This window comes from Myotis lucifugus, unplaced genomic scaffold (genome assembly GCF_000147115.1).
Source record: "Myotis lucifugus unplaced genomic scaffold, Myoluc2.0 scaffold_0, whole genome shotgun sequence".
In the NCBI taxonomy this organism is placed as follows: domain Eukaryota; kingdom Metazoa; phylum Chordata; class Mammalia; order Chiroptera; family Vespertilionidae; genus Myotis; species Myotis lucifugus.
The window spans coordinates 37453820-37473570 of NW_005871048.1; the positions used below are offsets into that span (position 1 = coordinate 37453820).

The following is a 19751-nucleotide window of genomic DNA, read 5'->3' on the forward strand; positions in this document are numbered from 1 at the left end:
TTCTGATTGTTTGAATTCTTTTTTGGGGGGAGGGCATGCAAACCAGCAACAAGTTGCTTCTTAGGTGTGAGTACACCCACCAAAGAATATACCACAAGTATTTTAGCAGTGAATTTTCAAAAGTTGAAGTTTTCAGATCACAATACAAGTATCTGTTGATACAGAATGAAAGTATACCATAGTGTCCTTACAGACAATTTAAAAAATTTATGCTTTAGAAAATTTTACCCCAGAAATTATGAGCTTGTGGTAAATGAGCATAGTACTCAGAACCTCTTTCTTTAGTATAATTTTATTACCTCTAATTCAATTCTTATTCATCATTAGATTTTTTTTAAGTTGCATATAGTTTCTTTCATTTAGTCTTTGGATTTTTGAATACCTTTGTTCTCAAATGAATAGCTTACGTATCCTTTTTCATTTCTGTAAAATTTTATTTAAGGAAATAAGTATACATGATAATTATAGAAGGTGTTTTGGGAGGAAAAACCCACTGAGGAAGAGGTAGGATGTAGCATAACTTGAATGTAACTTGAGCTCTCCCGAGAACTTTCTTCCCTGTAGGAAATGGAGAGTGCATAATTGCACATATGCTGCTGAAGCGGTGAGTGCTGTTCTGAGGTTCAAACAGAACAGTAAAGTTGTGGTTTTAATTATAAGCTTTTTATTCTTTGGTTATCATTAGAGCCCATTTGATTAAGAATCCTTGTGATAAATTTAAATATATCCTTTCTCTTATAAATTCCTCTCATCTTTAATAACTAATTATCAAGGTTCTATAGAGCAAATTTAAATCTCTGGTGCCAACTAATTTGTTAAATCATTTTTTATTTTTAGTTCTAGCTACTAAAATTCCTATAAACTCAAATCAGTAGGAATCTTAATGAGGATGTATTTTTCTCCTCAGTGTGAATTGGCCTGAAGAGCTATTGGCTAGATTGGTACTACACTAGCCGCTGCCCTCTTACATGCCAGGGGTGAGAGCTTGGTGAGTAAAGTGTTCCAGTCAGAGACGGCAGTCCAAAGTGCCTGGTTCATCTTACCATTGACTCAGAAATGAAATGCTTGAGACAGGCTTCACTTAGGTAGTTTCTTGCAGTGGTCACTGAGATTTAATCATCTTCATCAGCTTTATATCAGAGCACTCTTTCTCCCTTTTGGTACTAAAGGATAAAAATTAAGAAGTGTTCCACACATTAAAAATGGGTGAGTTTAGTAGTGGAGTTATTAAATTTAAACTGTTGATGAAAGAATTCTAGTAAAGTAAGTGCAAGGTGACGGATGTGTCAGAGGACTGATCCTTCTCAAAGAACACTTTCTGCAGACTTATTCATCACACACACACTCTTGATGGAATCTTTATAAATTGTTTTTACTAGTTTTTACCTTTGACAGTTGCTTTCACAACTGCCTCCAAAGACCGGAAGAGCTAAGGTTATCTATGCCAGACCAGTGCCATAATGTTATGAATGAGAAACCTGAGGCCCAGAGAGGTAAGGCCTTGCAATGTGTTAGCTCTGTTCCCTTATCATCGAGCGGCATTAAAGACAAATCAAAGATACTTACATGACTACCATGTGAGGAAAAGCAAATAATGTTCAGTTATTTTTTAATTTATAATGAAAATAGCTTTATAGAGAAATATATTAAAATCTGTTCCCTCCATTACAGAATAGAAGAACGTGAATGTTATCCAACAACTTGTTATTTGTGGCATATTTGCGGAATTGCAGAAATAGCTTTCTAATCTTTTATCCTGAAGGTGCAGCATGGTTACTATCCCAACACCAGGCAGACATGCATTCTGGTCTGAGTGCATCAGATGATTGATCAGTTTGATTAAATATCTCAGAATCATTTTTAGGCTTTAATATTTACTTCATTACTAGCTAGCGGTTTTTCTTTGGAAATTTTACATTAGATCGTGAGTTTGTAAAATTGTTTTCTATGACATATTCTGTGAATTATATGAGAAACTCATCATTTTTAACTGCTTTATTTCCTAATCTGTTCTGGGTTAGTCATTTGTGATAGTATTCTGTTCACATGGAGTGATACAAACCACAGGTGAGTTTTGGGAGCCAATACTACCAGGGCAAATCGATCTATTACATACTCTAGTTAGTTTTCTGCCATAAAAAAACTCCTGTGTCTAGAGCAGCAGTTCTCAACCTGTGGGTCGAGACCCCTTTGGGGGTCGAAAGACCCTTTCACAGGGGTCGCCTAAATACATCCTGCATATCAGATATTTACATTACGATTCATAACAGTAGCAAAATTACAGTTATGAAGTAGCAACGAAAATAATTTTATGGTTGGGGGTCACCACAACATGAGGAACTGTATTAAAGGGTCACGGCATTAGGAAAGTTGAGAGCCACTGGTCTAGAGGGAAGCCTCCAACCCACTCACTGGACTGGTTTTTGCTTTCATGAATGCCCTAAATTTAGAAGAATACAATTATGTACATTTTTTTTCCATCTTAGTTTTTAATGCTATTTTAGTTGCAAGTAACACTATGTAGTGTGCCTTATTAACCTCATTCTCTGGCTGTGTTCATAGCACAATCAAAAGCCTAAACTTTGGAGTATCCCTTTTATTTCTCTTCAAGTGAGGTTCTGATTGAATGGGTAAGGCTTGTTCTTTGCCCACAAGACTCCTGAAGGCAAGCAAATTTTAAATTGGAAGTAAAGAATGATTTAAATTATAGGGTTGTTTGTTCTGGTGCAAATAACCTAACTTTTCCTTGTGGTTAAGTAGTAGTAATATGACTTCTCTTTGTATTAGATAGGATTGCATTTTCCTAAGTTAATATAGCTCCCCTCAACACAGAATGTTTTAGTAAACAACTCAGGATAGGAGGCAATTATAATAGTTTATATCCATCTGAAAGACCACATCACATTTCTAATAAAATGACTATTTGGAGGAATGCATTATTTAGGTAGAAACTCAGATTACACAATAGCAGATTACATGCACTGATAAAGAGCAGAACTATTTTGAAGCTTTAGTACCTGGCAGTCTTAAAGAATTTGAGTTAATATGAAATTAATTTGACATTCCACTGAATAAGCTGCAACATTCATATAGAAAATGTGACGCAGCTGATAAATGTTTCTTACTTACCAAATGTAACTGAAAGAGAGATGGTCAGGAAAAGATTGTCCTCGCCTCAAGCAAGCTTCTGAAGCCTAGGCAAAGTATTTAGCTCCTTAAATGGGATTCTGATACCCTGAATTCTGAAAACAAAGTGTATGACTCATGAAATAAAGGACACTAAACCGAAAATTTGAAGTTATGAAAAACTTAGGTCAAAAGGAGGTACAATAAAAAATAGCTGTTGGAAATGAAAAATGGCTGTAAGAATTTAGTTACAAGTATCTCACAAAAACATTTTCATCATTTACATAATGCAGCATTATAATACAATGCTAGCTGCTGTCCTGACCAAGCAAGTTTTCTTACCTAAAATAATTTAGATATACTTCTTTGCATGGAATTGTCATATATGTTTCCATTTTTGGTATAAAACATTAAAAAAATATTGGCACATTATGTAGTGATAAGACATTTTTTTCCCCATGTACTAATTCCAAGTGTTCTGCATTCCAATTTTTGTTTGAAAAAAGTAACTACTGATTCAGTTAATTCAGTCTCTGTTTATACCTCTTAAAAATGCAGCATGGAGTACAAAGAATTTGGAAGAAAAATGAAGATATTTTGTTTACTGAGTTTATAATACATAGAGAAGGGTTGACTGATAAAAGAAAGGAAAAATACTCAAGTCCGACTTCATGTAGATCACAGAAAGTTGTGAAAAGAGCTGTATAAAAATATGCACTTGTGCTTTAGAAGCTTTAGCATACAATTAATAGTATTTACTGTTTCCCCATATGTCTATTTTCTAATATATTTACACATCTTGCAATATTTTTACATCATTAAAGGAAAATGGCATGATTGCAAATACAGATAGGTTAAAAATATATGAACCTTGAAACTTCCCAAATCCCCTCCCCAAATATATACGTAGAGATGGTACATGGTACAACATACTTGATTGACTTATATCCAGAAAATTTAGATTTCATAAAAATTTTCAACAGCAAATGTATATAAATTTTTTCTTTTTTTAAAAAAGCTTGTCCAAGGGCATTCAGATTTAATGGCTTTTATATTATACTATAGTGCCTTGTGACTGCCTCTGATAACCAGAAATAAGGGGATCTCATAGAGTCCCCCAAAACAAAATGTCACTCCCTTCCCCATCATGGATGGCTTTCTGTTAAGATGAATGCCTTTTATAGGAGAGAGGGATATAGGCAGCTACTACCAGTCTAGAAGGCACTCAACAGGACAAGGCTGGGTTCTAACTTGGGTGTCATAACATCAATCAGAAGAAACAGCCAGTGAAGCTAACTGGTTTATCAATAATTTGGTCCTAGTTTTTCATTTTATATATAGTTTCTTTTCTTAGATAGTATGAATCCTCCAGACCAAAGCTCTTGAGGAAAATAGTCAAGCTAAACAGTGATGGTGATTTTTATGGTAAGATATGAGCTGAACTATCTAAACTACTTGGTCTCCATCCAGGGAGATGGGCTCAGAGGCACCAAGTCTGTGCTGTGTATGTCCTGCTAGTTACAGTCATTCATCTCCATGGTTGATAAGGGCACACAGGGTGACAGCATGGCAAAGGGTTTTGCCATGTATTTGTTCTGTCACTGCTTGTATAAAGAACATATCTTTGTAAAAATAAAATCTGGGGACTTGATTCAAGGTCAAATATTAAACATTAGCTCCTTGACCTACACTTGTCATTTTCATTATAAAGGAAAGCCTCTCGTTTACACTGCTGGGATTCACATGCCCTTGACAGAAAGAGGTCCCCTTCTCTGTCTTGGCTTCAGCTGTCAGATGGAAGCCTCAGACTTTTGCACTTCAGGTCATCTAATGTCTTCCAGTGTTTGTAGTTATTGGCCAAATGTTGCATCAGTGCTGGCAGATGTGCAAAGGCTGCAAGGACATAAAAGAATCAAAAGAAGCTTGTTAAGTTAGATCCCAGGGCTCTGTGGGACGAATTTGGGATCAGAATTGCAGGAGAAGTACCCTAGTTTAGATCTTAGGCTGCATGTGAACACATAGCATTAGTTTCTGAAATACAAATAGGTCCTTTTAATTAAAAACTGAAAAGCCATTACTAAAAGAATTGTGATTAAGGGTAGACTTTTAATACATTTTGTATTCTTTCTAAAGTTTTTTCCAATGCTAGAATAAAACTGCTTTAAGCTTTGGAAGAGGTCCTTTGAAGAGGTAAAGACTTATTTATCCATTTATCAAACATTCACTGAATCTTCTGTACACAAGCACCCTACCATACTTGGCCACGGGCAGCTGACTTAAAAAAAAATACACAAAACATTTCATTTATATCTTTAGGCCCAGTCTATGTTGTTCAAGGTAATTATAAAGGATAATATTTTGTGTAGATGACAAAACAAGAACTATCTTACCGTCCCAAGCATCGAACATGTCTGTTATGAAGTAGTCAATGAAGGAAATTTGTGACTTGGGGATGCTACAGGTATTCCGGTCAAACACTGGCATCACCACAGGCAGTCCCTGTCTCTTCTCTTCATCAGTCTGTAAGACAGAACACTCACAGGGCTCTAAGGCACACACGGAACGGTTACAGTGCGACCTAGTGTCTCAGAACAACCCTGTGAAAATAGGTCATCATCCAGTCATATGTATGAAAAAATAGGCTCAGCAAGGTTCTGGGGTATATGTAAGTCAATTACCTGATGAGATGCAGTAACTCAATTCAGGTCTTCCGACTTTCAAGTCTCTTATGCTATACCACCACCCCTCCTGAAGCATCGATCATCTCGAGGTTCATACCCCCATTTCTGAGATCTATTTTCACTATTGCAAGACTATTTTCAAAGTAATACTAATAACACGAATAATATGAATTGACATTTACACTGAGAGTACAGAAGCAATGATGGGTAAAACTGCTGATACCTTAGCATAATTGTATCACCAGTCATTGTATTATTCACTGTCACCTACTTGCAGTTTAAAAAGAAAGCCAGTTTTACTTAAAAACATCCTCACTGAAGCAGTAAGAATTAAGCTTTCTAAATTTGGACCTTTGAATTACATCTTTTTAATACTCTGTGACAAAATACTCATAAGCCCTTGTGCTGCATTCCACACGTTGCTGGTTGTCTTGTGGGAAAGCACGCATGCAGTCCAGCTGAACCAGCCTTTTTTCCTCAGGGAAAACTATTTTTACTTGAAAGAGTGATTGACAAGCTAGGTTTGTGTACCAGATTTGGATATTGGCCATGCAGTTCGCTCAAGGTATGTGTAAATCTGAGTATTTTGCACATTGGCGTATACGTTTATATGTGTAAGGTCGTAATTCACTGAGCTGAATATTAAGATCCGTATTTCCTGGTGATGTGTTGAGTCCGAGGCCAGCTGATCAGAGGCCTCATTTGTAACTTTTGATTTTTAGGTCACATTGGCTTGTGAACAGTAGTACATTCCTTTTTGGGAAAAGGACACCTAAACAAGGAGCTACATTAAAGAACTTTAAGTGGTTCTTTCCCATTTCCCGTTCACACACTTGAAGAATAACTGGGAGTAGGGTTTCAAGTCCTCTCTGTGGGTCCTGGGAAGCCCATTAACAACCTCCGACTAGATGTGGACTCAGCTTGCTCATTTCAGGTTAGTTGATCCAGCAGCCTTGAAATATCCACTGTTGTTCAAAGATTATTTGGGTGTGTGTTTTTCCCCTCTTCTTTCTGGCAAGCCCAGAACTGCCTGTCCTACTTTTCTTTAATTCAGGGGCTCTCTTCCCAGCCTTGAAGGCTGCAGCTAACTTACTGGGTGCTGGGCTGGCCATTCCCCTCGCTGGCCCTTTGAGATGTCATCAGCTCGTTATTAATAGCTGATGTACCTCAGAGGTACAGTGCACCCATGGAGACCCTCCCCCTGTATTACTTGTAGCTACTAGTGCGTTTGTCTTCCTGCCGCACATATACACACATCAGTACTCAGAGCCTCTTCTCTGGAAGGAGGCCTGTATTTCAGATGGCATCTTGCAGTCTACTACTTTCTGGATTTTTCTCTCAATTCTTCTTTGTACTGCCAAAATGAACTAGATATTGCTGCTCTCCTTATGTAAAAATTGTGATTTCCCTCCTCCTTACTAATTTTGCTCATAATGCTTTGTTCTCCCAGAAAGTCCTTTCTTATTTCCACATTTCTAAATCCTTAACAACAAAACAGCTCTAACATCATTTCCACAAAGCCCCTCTTTTATCTAGGAAAAAAAAACTTTCTGAACTCTCTTAGCACTTAACATAGACCTCCCTTAGAGATTTTTTTTTTTTTAGCTATTGTGTGGACCTACTTATTTCTACATTATGAGCTACCCATGACTTATGTCTGTTTTCCCCATAATGTACCATGGTGATAATAACCTAGTGAATGAATGAATGATTTTCCTAGTTTTTTTGAAAGTTCAGGATCTAACAATTTGAGGATGAAAAGATACTTCCAAAGGTTAAGTTTATTTCTCTTCCACTAGAGAGACTTTGGTTAGTGACCAGCCATATCAGTCTCTTGGGGGAGCCAGAGGTTCCGTCCAGGGAGGAGTCATGTACTAAGTGACAGAATCCCTGGAGTGCTATGCCACCAGACGATTCCAGGAGAGGAAAAGCTTCCCCACAGCGGCCACGTACCTGTGCGAAGTACTCCTCAGAGATCCTCCCGGCCCATTCGATGCACAGGTCCAGGGGGCGGCACGGGTTGGCCACATCGGCACACTTAATCATCATGCGCTTGATCAGGATTTGGTTCTCAGGAAAGTTCTTCCCAATAGGGTTACATTCACAGTCGCTGCCCTCAACCTGGAAAACATTGCCAGATGAGGGTTGGTTCAAGATGATGATGAATCCACCAGGGCTAACTGACCAGACATTAGATGGCCTCACTAGGGCACACTGAGGCATGACAGTGACTCAGAGAAGGCAGTTTTTCCATCAGTGATTTTATATATAATACTGATATATCCTTGTTAACCCTCAAGCAACATAAAAACTTAGGAGTTTACAAGGTCAATGCTCCTGTCAACACCCACCTAATACCTCACTTCCATCCTCTTCCCAGAGGGGACTGCTATACGCAGTTTTGTTGTTTCGTTTTTAGTAATTTGGCTTGTAATCTTAAAGGGGAAGAGCTTTTCTCCCAGTTTTATCAGAAAATGTGTAAAAGCAAAACTTTGTTTTTTAACACATTAAAGATGGGGGAATAACACATACTTGTGACCCTTCAATTATTTCTTCATTTATTTCTAGTTATACCTGCCAGCTCCCTCTCTCCTGTGACCTTCTCTCTCACTCCTACTCACCCACCTCTTCCTACTTTGTTTTTTTCTCTTAGTGGATGTGTCTACGTATGCTTTCCTGGCTGCTCTTCTGACTGGGTAGGACGGAGTGTGAACCATATAAGCTTTGGGGTTTCTAGGAGCAAAAGTTGGGCAGGGTAGGAACAGGTATGTTCAGCACGTTTAAAAAGACTGGTCATACATGTCAGTGGTTATGAACTAAGCAGCCAGGTCCGTGAGTAGGCTTACATGAATGCAACAACACACCTGTTTTATGCAAAGTCTGGAAGATTGATTGCTATTCTCTACCTTCAAAGACACCATTGAATTGATTGTGTGAAAACAGTTAATTAGCTCTCCAGAGCTCTGCCAAGCTGAAAGACAACATGACATTTAAGGGTTTGTTTGTATTGTTTTGAGACTGGGCCCATTTAGTAGGCCATCAATGGGCAGAATTATGTTCTGAAGGTTATTGTTTTGATTACTTACCATTGGGAAGATACCGCTTACAATAGTTACTTCAATAAGTAATAAATCTTACTTGGATAGATGACCTTCCCAACACTAAATTCTATGATTCTCTATAATTTTCTCTCCTAAATCCCCAGATCCTTCCCCACCCCCATAAGTCCTCTGTGGAAGGAGAGGCCCTGGCAGTGTGCTGTGGAACCCCTGGGAGATGGGACACAGGTGAGGTGGACACCGTCCCTCCATCCCGGCTGGTTCTGTGATGGGGTCCTACACAGGTAGTCTCCTTACTGATCATCCAGTTACTTTTAAGACGTCCACACTCTATCCACATATGCAACCTCTCCCGCTCAACAGGAGTGAGCAAAAAGCTTTTCTAACTTTATGGGCTATGAACAGCTTCATGGTTTCAGAGGGCAGTTTATCTCATTTTAAACAAGAGATGTGAACTTTCTATCCATGTTCCCCAATCTCAAGTTTATAGGGACTTAAACACAGGTCCAAGGTACATCAGTAAATTTTAGAGGAAAAACAACTTAGGCTTTTGTTTGCAACTAGTCACTCCCAATCAGTACCAATAGTCTTTAGGTACTGATATGCTTTTAATGCAAACCAGCAGGAATACAGATCTTTAAAACACCTGACATTGAGGTCTAACAGCTCAAAGAACAGAATCAGAAAGGGCATGGATCTCTTAAATAGCACCGTTTATGCTGGTGTGCTGCTGGCAGGCTCCTTCCATCCTATTCTTTGGGTCTACCTCCTTTTGTCACCACTGGTTTTATCCAGGGCCTTTCCTTCAAGGAGCTCGGAATTGCTGTGGACACTGTCAATCTATTCTTGACCCCGAGGAAAACAAGTGGCCAGTACTTTCAGCTCTTTCTTACCAACTTCAAGCAAATAACCACCTTGCATCCGAGAGAGAGAAAATGCTTTGAGGCCAGAGTAGGCTCTAATAGAAATATACTCTGATGTATCTTATTACATGAGAAATGCTTACCTCAGCTGCCATTGGCTTGTTGATGCTGTTCACAAATTTGTTCACATGTTCAAAGTGTTTTGTCATCTCTGTTGCTAAAACCATGTCAATAATAGCCTGGCGCAGTGTTCGATAATGGTTCCTAAAATAACCAGAAGACAGAGAGCCCTGTTCACATCATGTCCCGAATTAGAACTATTCTGCTACGGTTTCACCTCACTTCCCACAATCTAGGAGGGAGCTGGGCACAGAGTTAAGAAATGACTGCAAATCACAAAATAGTTCACCTGCTCATCTTCCCATGAAACCAGGACTTGTTGACACTTCCATTTTCCCCAATGATAGTTGACCCTCATATGATTTGGGAATATATATATACCTGTCACATGGTAGACACCTATTTTACAAGGTAATTCCTTTGTACCTTCTCTTGGCAACATCAAAACAGTGAGGTCGAGGTGGAAGGAAATGACAAGTTCTTCCCTACAAGGCTGGTACAGCACCTGATGAGCTGCCCTACGGCATGCAATGCAGACATCATGATTCTTAGCATAGAGCAGTGGTTCTCAACCTTCTGGCCCTTTAAATACAGTTCCTCATGTTGTGACCCAACCATAAAATTATTTTCGTTGCTACTTCATAACTGTAATGTTGCTACTGTTATGAATCGTAATGTAAATATCTGATATGCAGGATGGTCTTAGGCGACCCCTGTGAAAGGGTCGTTCGACCGCCAAAGGGGTCGTGATCCACAGGTTGAGAACTGCTGGCATAGAGAATGGTTAGTGGGCTTTGGTCCAGTCCAAAACGTCCACACTTCAGAAATGTCCCTGGATTCAAACAGCCCATACATGTTTTATTGGTCTAATAATTGTGTACTGGCTGTACTGCCAATAATGACCTTTCTTGCACCAGTAGCCTAGCTGGTCATGACACATAGGGTTAGGTAGATGGGTTGGGGTTCGAATATTACAGGAGAGCAGGATCTATATTAGCTATTCGCATTGTGGACAGGACCAAGTTTCAAGGACCTTTTGGTGAGGATCACATATCACCGTGAATGTCTTGGACAGGACCAAATGCCCTGCAAGACTGAATTGTTATTTATTTCTGTGATGGCATTTTAAGAAGGTTTTCTCATTAATAAGTAATCCTCTAAATTACAATTAGAAGTTACAATGGATGGAGCAGCAGTCTTGTCCCAAATTACTGTCCAGTTCCTTTCATCTCACAGCTGAATAAAATTGGCTATTGGAAAGAATTCTTTCTGTGAAAGTTTTAAAAACAACCCTTGAGACTGATGAGTGGGCTTGAGGCCTAAGTGAGCTCTGTGCTCTCTGTACACTGCCCTCTCTCAGGAGCCTGCTCCCCAGCCTGGCTGGTGTTCTGTGAGAAATAAACAGAGCCTGACTGCAGGGTTGTGGCAGGCAGGAGAAATTGCTCCCATCTGTTCACACTTGGCCAACTCTCCCCAGAAGAGAGGACAACAATTAGGGGGAAACCTGTCCAGTGCTTGGGCTCCAGCAGCCCTGCTGGGACCTGTAGATACTGTCTCCTCATGAGTTAGGATTTTAAGTGGCCAAAAATTGAGCTGGGGAAAGACAGGGAAGGATACATTTTCCTTGAGTTACACAAAAGACAGATGTCCTCCTGCAAGAGTAAAAATATCTATTATAGTTATTAGTACTGTAGTCAGTATTCATAGAGTTGCTCTGTATAAAACATTTTCATGAACTCACTGAAGACCAAATGAGATTTAAAAAGATGAAAGAAGCCTGAAAAGAACAGTTGTTTATAAGGGCAAGGTTATTATTTTACTGTCCGACACAATGGTACAAAGTATTCTCACTTCCCCTTCTCCTTCCAGTGGTTCTCAACCTTCCTAATGCCGCGGCCCTTTAATACAGTTCCTCATGTTGTGACCCAACCATAAAATTATTTTCGTTGCTACTTCATAACTGTAATTTTGCTACTGTTATGAATCGTAATGTAAATATCTGATATGCTATATGTGTTTTCCGATGGTCGCGACCCACAGGTTGAGAACCGCTGCAAGAGGAAGCTAAATACTTGCAGAAGTTAGGGAAGCTGAGTATCCTACTTACACTTCACAAGCCTGAGCGTAGGAGCCCAAGTACAACCGACCTGTCAATGTTCTTGAAGATGTTGCATTTGCTGTCCTTGACTGTCAGCTGGAAGGCCAGGGCTGTGTGGTGACTCTCCAAGACGGCCGTGTCATTGTAAAGCACAGCAAGTTCACTGCCTGCGTTGCAGAGGAAAGAGTTGGTTCTTCCTGGGTGGTCCACGTCATGGACTGTGGCAGCAATTAGCGCTGCCACCTCATCCAGCTGGTCCAGACTTCCCTGGGGTGAGGGGAGGCAACGTTGAGCATTACCTACTGGATGTAGGAGACTTTTACTCATCCTTGTCTCTTGGGTGGGGCAGACTTGGGGAGTTGGGATTATAAAAATGTTCTCCCCAGTCCACTAAGCCTTCTCTGACTTCCTCGAAGCTGAGAGGCTGTCTAGCACACATTGCATCACCTTGCTGTGCTGTGAATTATCTGGAGGGATAAAATGGATACCTAATTCTCCTCCCAGCCCAGAATCCAGGAAGAAGCCAAACAGGCCTTTTCAATGCCTGCCATGTGGTATTGCCATGATTCTCTCCCAGGAATGGCAGAGCAAAAAGTGGCCTATAACTCCTGAGGTGAAACAGAGCATCATTGAAGGGTAGTGAATGAGAAGAAAGCGATCCCCAAGATGAGGCTGGAGGGGTGGGCATATTTGCTATTCCCAAGTTGCTCTCATAGGCTGTGGGAGGAAAAACTAATACTAACAGGTAAGGAATAATGGGTCTGAAGCTCAGACTTGAAAGCTTTTTTGAAGCTCTCCCCACCGGAAGGGAGCCATTTCCATTTCCAATCCTGATCTGGAGGTAGTGGGCAATCCTGGCTTGGCCCCAGTCCACACAAGCAGGTTTCCTGAGCAGGGACAGCAGTCCACGCTACTCTGTTCAGCTCTTCTCAGAGAGTGATTCTGTAATGCTCAGAGCAAGCAAACATGGCCCCATTTTGCTGCTGGTCAGGAAAGGCCATGGTCACCTGTAGGTGCAGGCATGACCCAGAGCTGCCCCCACATGGGCTCCACTCTGACTGATTCTACCTGTGCAGTGGGACCCATGGGTCCTCAGCTAGTGCTCCTGGAGTAGGTTCAATCTTGCTTAGAATCTAGGGCTAATTTTAAAATGCTTCAATGAAATAGATTCATGGAACTGGAGTAGACAACACAAAAAGCATCAGATGAGACGTGCCTTTTCTTCCAGCTTATGCTGACCTAGACCTGGTACTTTTACAAAGGTACCAATAGGAGGCCATGCCCTGCAGTATTGGTGGGCACTGTCTAATCATGCAATGTCTGATAAGAAATGGGGGAGACAGGGAAGGCAATCTGGGCCTGCTCACGAGCATGTGGGAGAAGCAAGGTCCTTCCTAGGGGAGGAGGACTGTCTGCGGGAGAAAACTTCCCCACCGAACTCTGGGAGGCACAGACATTTCTGCATATTTTACCCCTTTGACTAGAATTTTAGCCTTGCCGAAACCGGTTTGGCTCAGTGGATAGAGCGTCGACCTGCGGACTGAAAGGTCCCAGGTTCGATTCCGGTCAAGGGCATGTACCTGGGTTGTGGGCACATCCCCAGTAGGAGATGTGCAGGAGGCAGCTGATCGATGTTTCTCTCTCATCGATGTTTCTAACTCTCTATCTCTCTCCCTTCCTCTCTGTAAAAAATCAATAAAATATATAAAAAAAAAAAAAGAATTTTAGCCTTAATGTATACAGAAACTAGGAGTAACATGACATGGGAATTTGGTAAAAACATTTTTTCCTGACTCTTCATCAGTGGCAGCAGGTCTGGTGGAAGAGGCCTCAGGGATAAATCTCACTTGAAGTTCCTCACATGGACTAACCAGTGGGCTGCTGACTCAGCTTCTGCACTCAGGAGCCCCTTCGAGCCCAATTCTCCAAGGTTCCTAAATTCTGATTCTCTGGCATGGGTGACAGAGTGGGAAAATGTCTTTTGAATTGTAAGAGTATTACTAGTCTTAGACTTGTTTCTATTGCTATTTGAGAAATTCAACTAGAGTCTGAATGCATTAGCAGAACTCTCAATGTAAACAAAAATTCTTATTTTAGGGGAGGGAGATAATAAAGTGACTAAGCATTCCCTAATTTATCAAGCATTTAATCTGTATTTTTCTAGAGTGGTTCTGCTTAAGTGAGGTTCCTCTTTAACTCAAGACTGCAGTAGCTATAGATCACTTGGTTTTGGAGTTATGCCTTAGCCCTGTCCTCAGTTGGCAGTGGGGACCTCAGCTGTACAATATCCATGCGGTGTAAAACTGAGAACGAGAACCTGGAGTGGGAATCTGGAGGTGTCTCAGCTCCTCAAAGGCGCTATGGAAACACAGGCCCATATCACCTCCGATCACACGTTTAGAGTTTCTAAAGTAGGAGACAAAATCTTCAAAAGCTTCATTCTTGAAACACATTCTTTACGTTCTTGCTGATGAAAGTGAATACCAGCATTTGGCAAAATAGAAAAAAATACCCCTGTCTCCATTTTGGTGCCATTCCTGTTCCCTCTACCTGTCTCACTACCATGCTTTTCCTTAAGTACCAGGCCTTTAAGCTTATATATATCTATATATAATGTCAGGCATTTGCAGATTGATACGAATTTCAGTCTCTATACAGCACTTCTACCAGGGGTATCTACAGTCTAAGCTTCAGTTTTAGCAAAGGAATTACAAGTTTCATTGTGCCAATGGTGATAGGAAGGGGGGAAGATGGGGATTTCTTGCCAGCTATACATGGGGTGTACATATGGCTACCCTACACATCAGCACCTGTACATGACAGTATTGGTTTCTAAGTAAGACAAGGGGACATGGAACTCTGTCAGAATTACACACAGTTATTAATATAAGATATATATAATCATTCCTACACAACACACACATATGTATGCAAATGTGCAGTGCTGAAAGAACTCATCACTATCTGGATTATAATTTACCAATGGCCAAATTCTGATCCTAAAACTTAACCACTAGACCTAGTAACCATTTGCTATAATAATTAAATTTTGTCCTCTAAGTAAGTACCACAAAGTAAACACTTGGAGAATGGGTTCATAGATCAGCTAGGCCTTTAGAGGACTCGATAGTGGCATAAATAGTTATTATAGGCATTTGGGGTAGGGGAGGGCTAGGAGAAAACGCTATGTCTTTATAACACCAAATGACCAATTTTGTAGCAAAAGAAAAAAAAAATTGTCTAGGTAGGTAACTAGATCATGATATCAAAGTTCTACCTTCACTCTCTCCTTTCCCAGGAAGAAGGCGGTGGCGTGCAGGACATCCGCGGCATGGGTGGAGTTGTGGTAAGCATTGGAGGAGTGGTAGTTGGCTTCAATCACTTGGAGCCAGGCCCGAAGAGTAGTTTCAGAACAGCGTAAAAATTCACATACTCCAAACCGGGAAAAGACCTTTAAGCCCAAGTAAACCAATGGCCTGGAAAACAGGAAGACAAACCCTGATTCATTGTATTCACTGGTCCAGAAACTGCTTGCGTTGATGATGCTGAGGAATGGAGGCATTTTTCTTTTGATGCTTATTACACATGCATCGGGGCGTAAACACATCTCCTCCTCACTGGCCACTTCTTGCAACTAGGTGCCTCAACAGTGGTCAATCTGAATGACTTGCAGATTATCTCTAAGTCATAAACTCTTCAGTGGATCTGACAGCCAAGAAAGGCCCCTGGTAGTACCTCCCCATCTCCACTTCCACATCAGCTCTGTACTTCCTTTGTGTCCCCTGAGGCAGTTACTGAGCCTAAGAACAAGAGGAATGGCTTGTGTGGTCTCAGCAAAGTTCTAGAAGTTCTATCGAAGTTCTATCGTATGTTAATTATTTACAGGTGCGAGGCATTCACATCCTACTAGACTAACACCCCTGGAGGAAATATCCCCCTACTATAGAAGAGGACTTTGAGTCATCTAACCCTTGCCCTGCCTATAGGACAAATAAAAAGAAAAGTCTCCAGTACCCTCAAACTCATTTTGTAAGGTGGGGCTTCAACAAGTCTGGGGCTGAGAATACTTGGAGCTCTTACCTCATTAGCACAAAGGAATGACCTGCGTAGATGTGAAAAGGACTCAGCATTTCCTCATCCTGGGTCATCACCAGGCTGATCCCACACCTCACCCACTAATTCTCTCCATAAAGGAGCTCAGTCAGGGGCCATGGTCTCTGCTCTGCGATACCCCTCCAGCACAGCACGAAAGGAACAGCCTCTCTGCAAGGGCTCATGTCTCGCTCAAAGTTTCCAACGTGGAGTCTTGAGCTTGGCCATCAGTCTTCTCTGCCAGCAGCCAGAGAAGCTACATACCTTTTATGCGTAACAGCTTCCAACTCAAAAATGTTGAACTCCCAACTTTCCTCATTATCAAGTAATTGAGCGATACAAGGGGGGACATCATTGATGGTTATTGGCATTGCAAGATGACTGTGACTCTGGTGCACATCTGAGCAAACAGATTGGGGGGGGGGAAGAGGGTTAATTGTGGAATCCTGGGTGCCCTTGAGCATCTGTCATCTTCATCTGCTACTATAAAGAGAAAGTCTTGAACTCTGAGGGTGGGAGGATGTTCACTTCAGGGCTCTTCTCTTACATTACTAAATTCCAAGGCCCCCAAACAGAAAAACAATTCATTTTAACAGTCTGTTTAAACATATAGAAATGTCCAATCCTTATTCTGACAGTGTTCAGATAAGTAATTTTAATTATGAGACCTGGTATCAAATGTAGAACATAGAAATGCTTAAACTGCAATGAGACCAATAGGAAGTAACACCAAGATTCTCCCCTGACCAAATAATCACAACACTGGGACTGCACAGGCTAGAGACAGGTTATAAGTAACAAATGGTTCTATGGCAACTTACTCTTAGTGAACACATACTCGTTTCCTGACAACCTTCTCAGGCCATCCTGGAATAAAGCAAGGTGCTATTAGAAGCATGTTGTATATGCCGGCATTATTTTCTCATTTCTTTTATTAGCCAAAGAGATTTGAATAATGAGTAACCCAGTCAATCTGGAACTCCCAAGTTCCCAAGTTGAAGCTCAAAACTAAATCAGAACAATAGCTACAAGACACAGGATATTCTCCCTTCATGGCTCTTAGCCTCAGGAGGTGGAGAATTGAGAATAAAATGGAAATGACTGCATTCTGTCTCACACCTGGGCTGTGAGTTGGCTCTATTCTCATGCCATCTTTCTTTTTGAAGGCACATTTGTGAAATCACGGAAGTGAACTTGCTTTGGTTTGGATGCATGTGATTTTGAAGGGACCCTCCTTACTCTCATAGGGACTGTGTTATCTGATTTACTTATTAGGGAGCCAAAGCCATGGGCCACATTTGGGAATTCCTTAATGTAAAGCCTTAAAAAGCTTGAGCTAATTTTTGACTAATATCTGAATTAATTTTTTCCAACTGCATTTTCTATTTAGCAACATGAGCATTGTTGCTAACTTTTAAAAGTTTCTAGATTGAGATCTTTGGAGGGACAGCATAGGGCAGTGATGGCGAACCTTTTGAGCTCGGCATATCAGCATTTTGAAAAACCCTAACTTAACTCTGGTGCCGTGTCACATATAGAAATTTTTTGATATTTGCAACCATAGTAAAACAAAGACTTATATTTTTGATATTTATTTTATATATTTAAATGCCATTTAACAAAGAAAAATCAACCAAAAAAATGAGTTCACGTGTCATAGGTTCGCCATCACTGGCATAGGGAGTGGGCAGGATTCCAATGTTTGGCCTTTACTAGGCTCCTGGGCTTGAACTAGTTCCAGATGTTCTTGCATCTCAGTTTCCTTCCCTTCATCTTCTACCCGAGTACCTAATTTTTTAGCTTCTTTATATTTGTTTGTATAATTTATAATTGTTTGTCATCCCTAGAAAGTGTGTGCTAAGGTTTAAAATGTCAATGAAGGGCTCCCCTGAAGTCACACCTTGGATCTTTAGGCCAAGAGTTTAATTTTTTACAAATGAATAAAAGAGAAGTTACAATGGCCCCTCCTCTAAGACAAATATCACAGGGGACTCCTCTGTTTCTTCTTTGCCTTTCTTTCTCTTCTTCCCTAATGCTTCATAAAAAGAGGTGGAATCCTGCACTGGTTCCTCACAGCATTACCTGGAGAGGAACCCTAAGATGGTATGGCAGCAGTGGGAATCCTTTGGATTTGAACTGTAGGGGCCACCCTCCTGAAAGACCCTGGCTGCCCTCTCTAACTGAAGTCTGCTCTGCACTGGGATGGGGCAACAAAGGCCAGCCCTGGGGCAGGGAAGTAGTAATTAGGAGATTGCTCAGATTGCAGGCTCATCAGAGATTTTTAGTTGGAACAAGAAGAATGGGTCAGAAAGCTAGTCAATGCTCAGCCTTTAAAAATAAAACTCATAGATGACCCTTGGACTTTGTTTTTCTCCCAAAGGATTCTTCTAGCTCCCACCTCTGATAAGGAGCACAGATGAATAATTTGAATTTTCTTCACTTGCTGATAGATGATGATTATGGCCAAATAGATCACAGCAAAACAGGATGAGTCTTTTGAAATCAGCTACTATGGTGGTGGTGTGCTGGCAGGGGAGGCTCCTCCCCTCCCCACCAAGCCAGAGCAGCTTCCTCTGCTCTATCCGATTACAGAGGGAACTTCTATAGAAGCTTTTATTGAAAGAAATGGTTCTACAGCTAAGATTTTGGAAACTAGTGCTGTAGTCTAAGTACAAACCCTTTCATTTACATAGATAAAGAGCCTGAGATCCAAGGAGACTGGCCATAACCTCAACTGAATACTGTGCCAGGTCAAGGGAAGAAAGACAAGGGCCATGCATATCAACCAACTGCCTAGGATCGCCTTTGTATAACAGGAATGCTGAAGGACTGTCTCCCCTGCTATGGTCAGTCAGCTTTGCAAAGCTCCTATGGAAAGATAAATGCAAGATTCCTTAACTAATGCCAACCACAGAAATTTTGATGCAGATGCGCCTGGTTTGTCCATACAACAGGTAAAAGTACTCTGCAAGTATAGGTAACAATACATGCTGCATGTAGTCTGAGCACATTAATCTCTGGTTTATCCTCATCACTCACAGTCATCAGGCCTCCAACGAGATCACTGGTGTGAGGATCTTCGTCTTTGGTGCCCAGCTGAGGGGAGTACAGTTCTGTGGTCCGTAAAATTTCTAAAACTCTGTCCAAGGCTTCTGCTACTGTAACAGGGCTGTTTTCTTGGGCTGCATTAATTATATTTATAACCTAAGGAAGTAAGGAAAGAAAAAATTTGAGGTCATTAGGATTCTACTTCCCATATACCTGGAATCCAAAAGAAATCAGATGATGACACATTGTTTTGAGTGACTGGTGCCTCCACGCCACCACTCCCTTCTTATTGAGGAATGCTGCTCACCCCACCCCTTTTGGCATCTCTCCCACCTCACTGACTACATTTCTGCAGGCTCCTTTGCTGGACGTTCTCCTCCAGCTCCCTTACAGGGTGGAGTTCCTTAGGGGTTGATGCTGGGCCTTTCTCTCACTCTACAGGCCTCCAGAGATGAGCTCTCATTTCCATGACTTTGGGACACATCATCCGTATGCGAAGGGCTCTCAAATTTACATCCCAGCTCTGAACTCTTTTTGATCTTTAGACTTGTGTATTCAATTGCCTACCTGACATATCCATGGGAGTATCTTACATGTCCAAAACCAAACTCATTCTCCTCTCCCCAAAGCAAGCAAGTAACAAACAAACAAAAAAGAAGAAGAA

At 41.0% G+C, this 19751-nt stretch overlaps 1 protein-coding gene across 3 annotated transcripts in view; it reads right to left on the reverse strand.

The window, feature by feature from the left end:
* Positions 1-3291: 3291 nt before the first annotated feature.
* PDE8B (phosphodiesterase 8B) overlaps positions 3292-19751 on the reverse strand; it is a 161365-nt gene continuing 144905 nt past the window's right edge. For all 3 annotated transcript variants that reach the window (XM_006081300.3, XM_023750494.1, XM_023750498.1), the window contains exons 14-22: positions 19079-19243; positions 16861-16906; positions 16304-16439; positions 15225-15423; positions 11997-12214; positions 9873-9993; positions 7761-7928; positions 5517-5646; positions 3292-5019 (exon numbers count right to left, since the gene is read on the reverse strand). In XM_006081300.3, coding sequence (XP_006081362.1) covers positions 4910-5019; positions 5517-5646; positions 7761-7928; positions 9873-9993; positions 11997-12214; positions 15225-15423; positions 16304-16439; positions 16861-16906; positions 19079-19243 — 1293 coding nt within the window. In that variant the 3' untranslated portion in view covers positions 3292-4909. The remainder of the gene's footprint in view (positions 5020-5516; positions 5647-7760; positions 7929-9872; positions 9994-11996; positions 12215-15224; positions 15424-16303; positions 16440-16860; positions 16907-19078; positions 19244-19751) is intronic.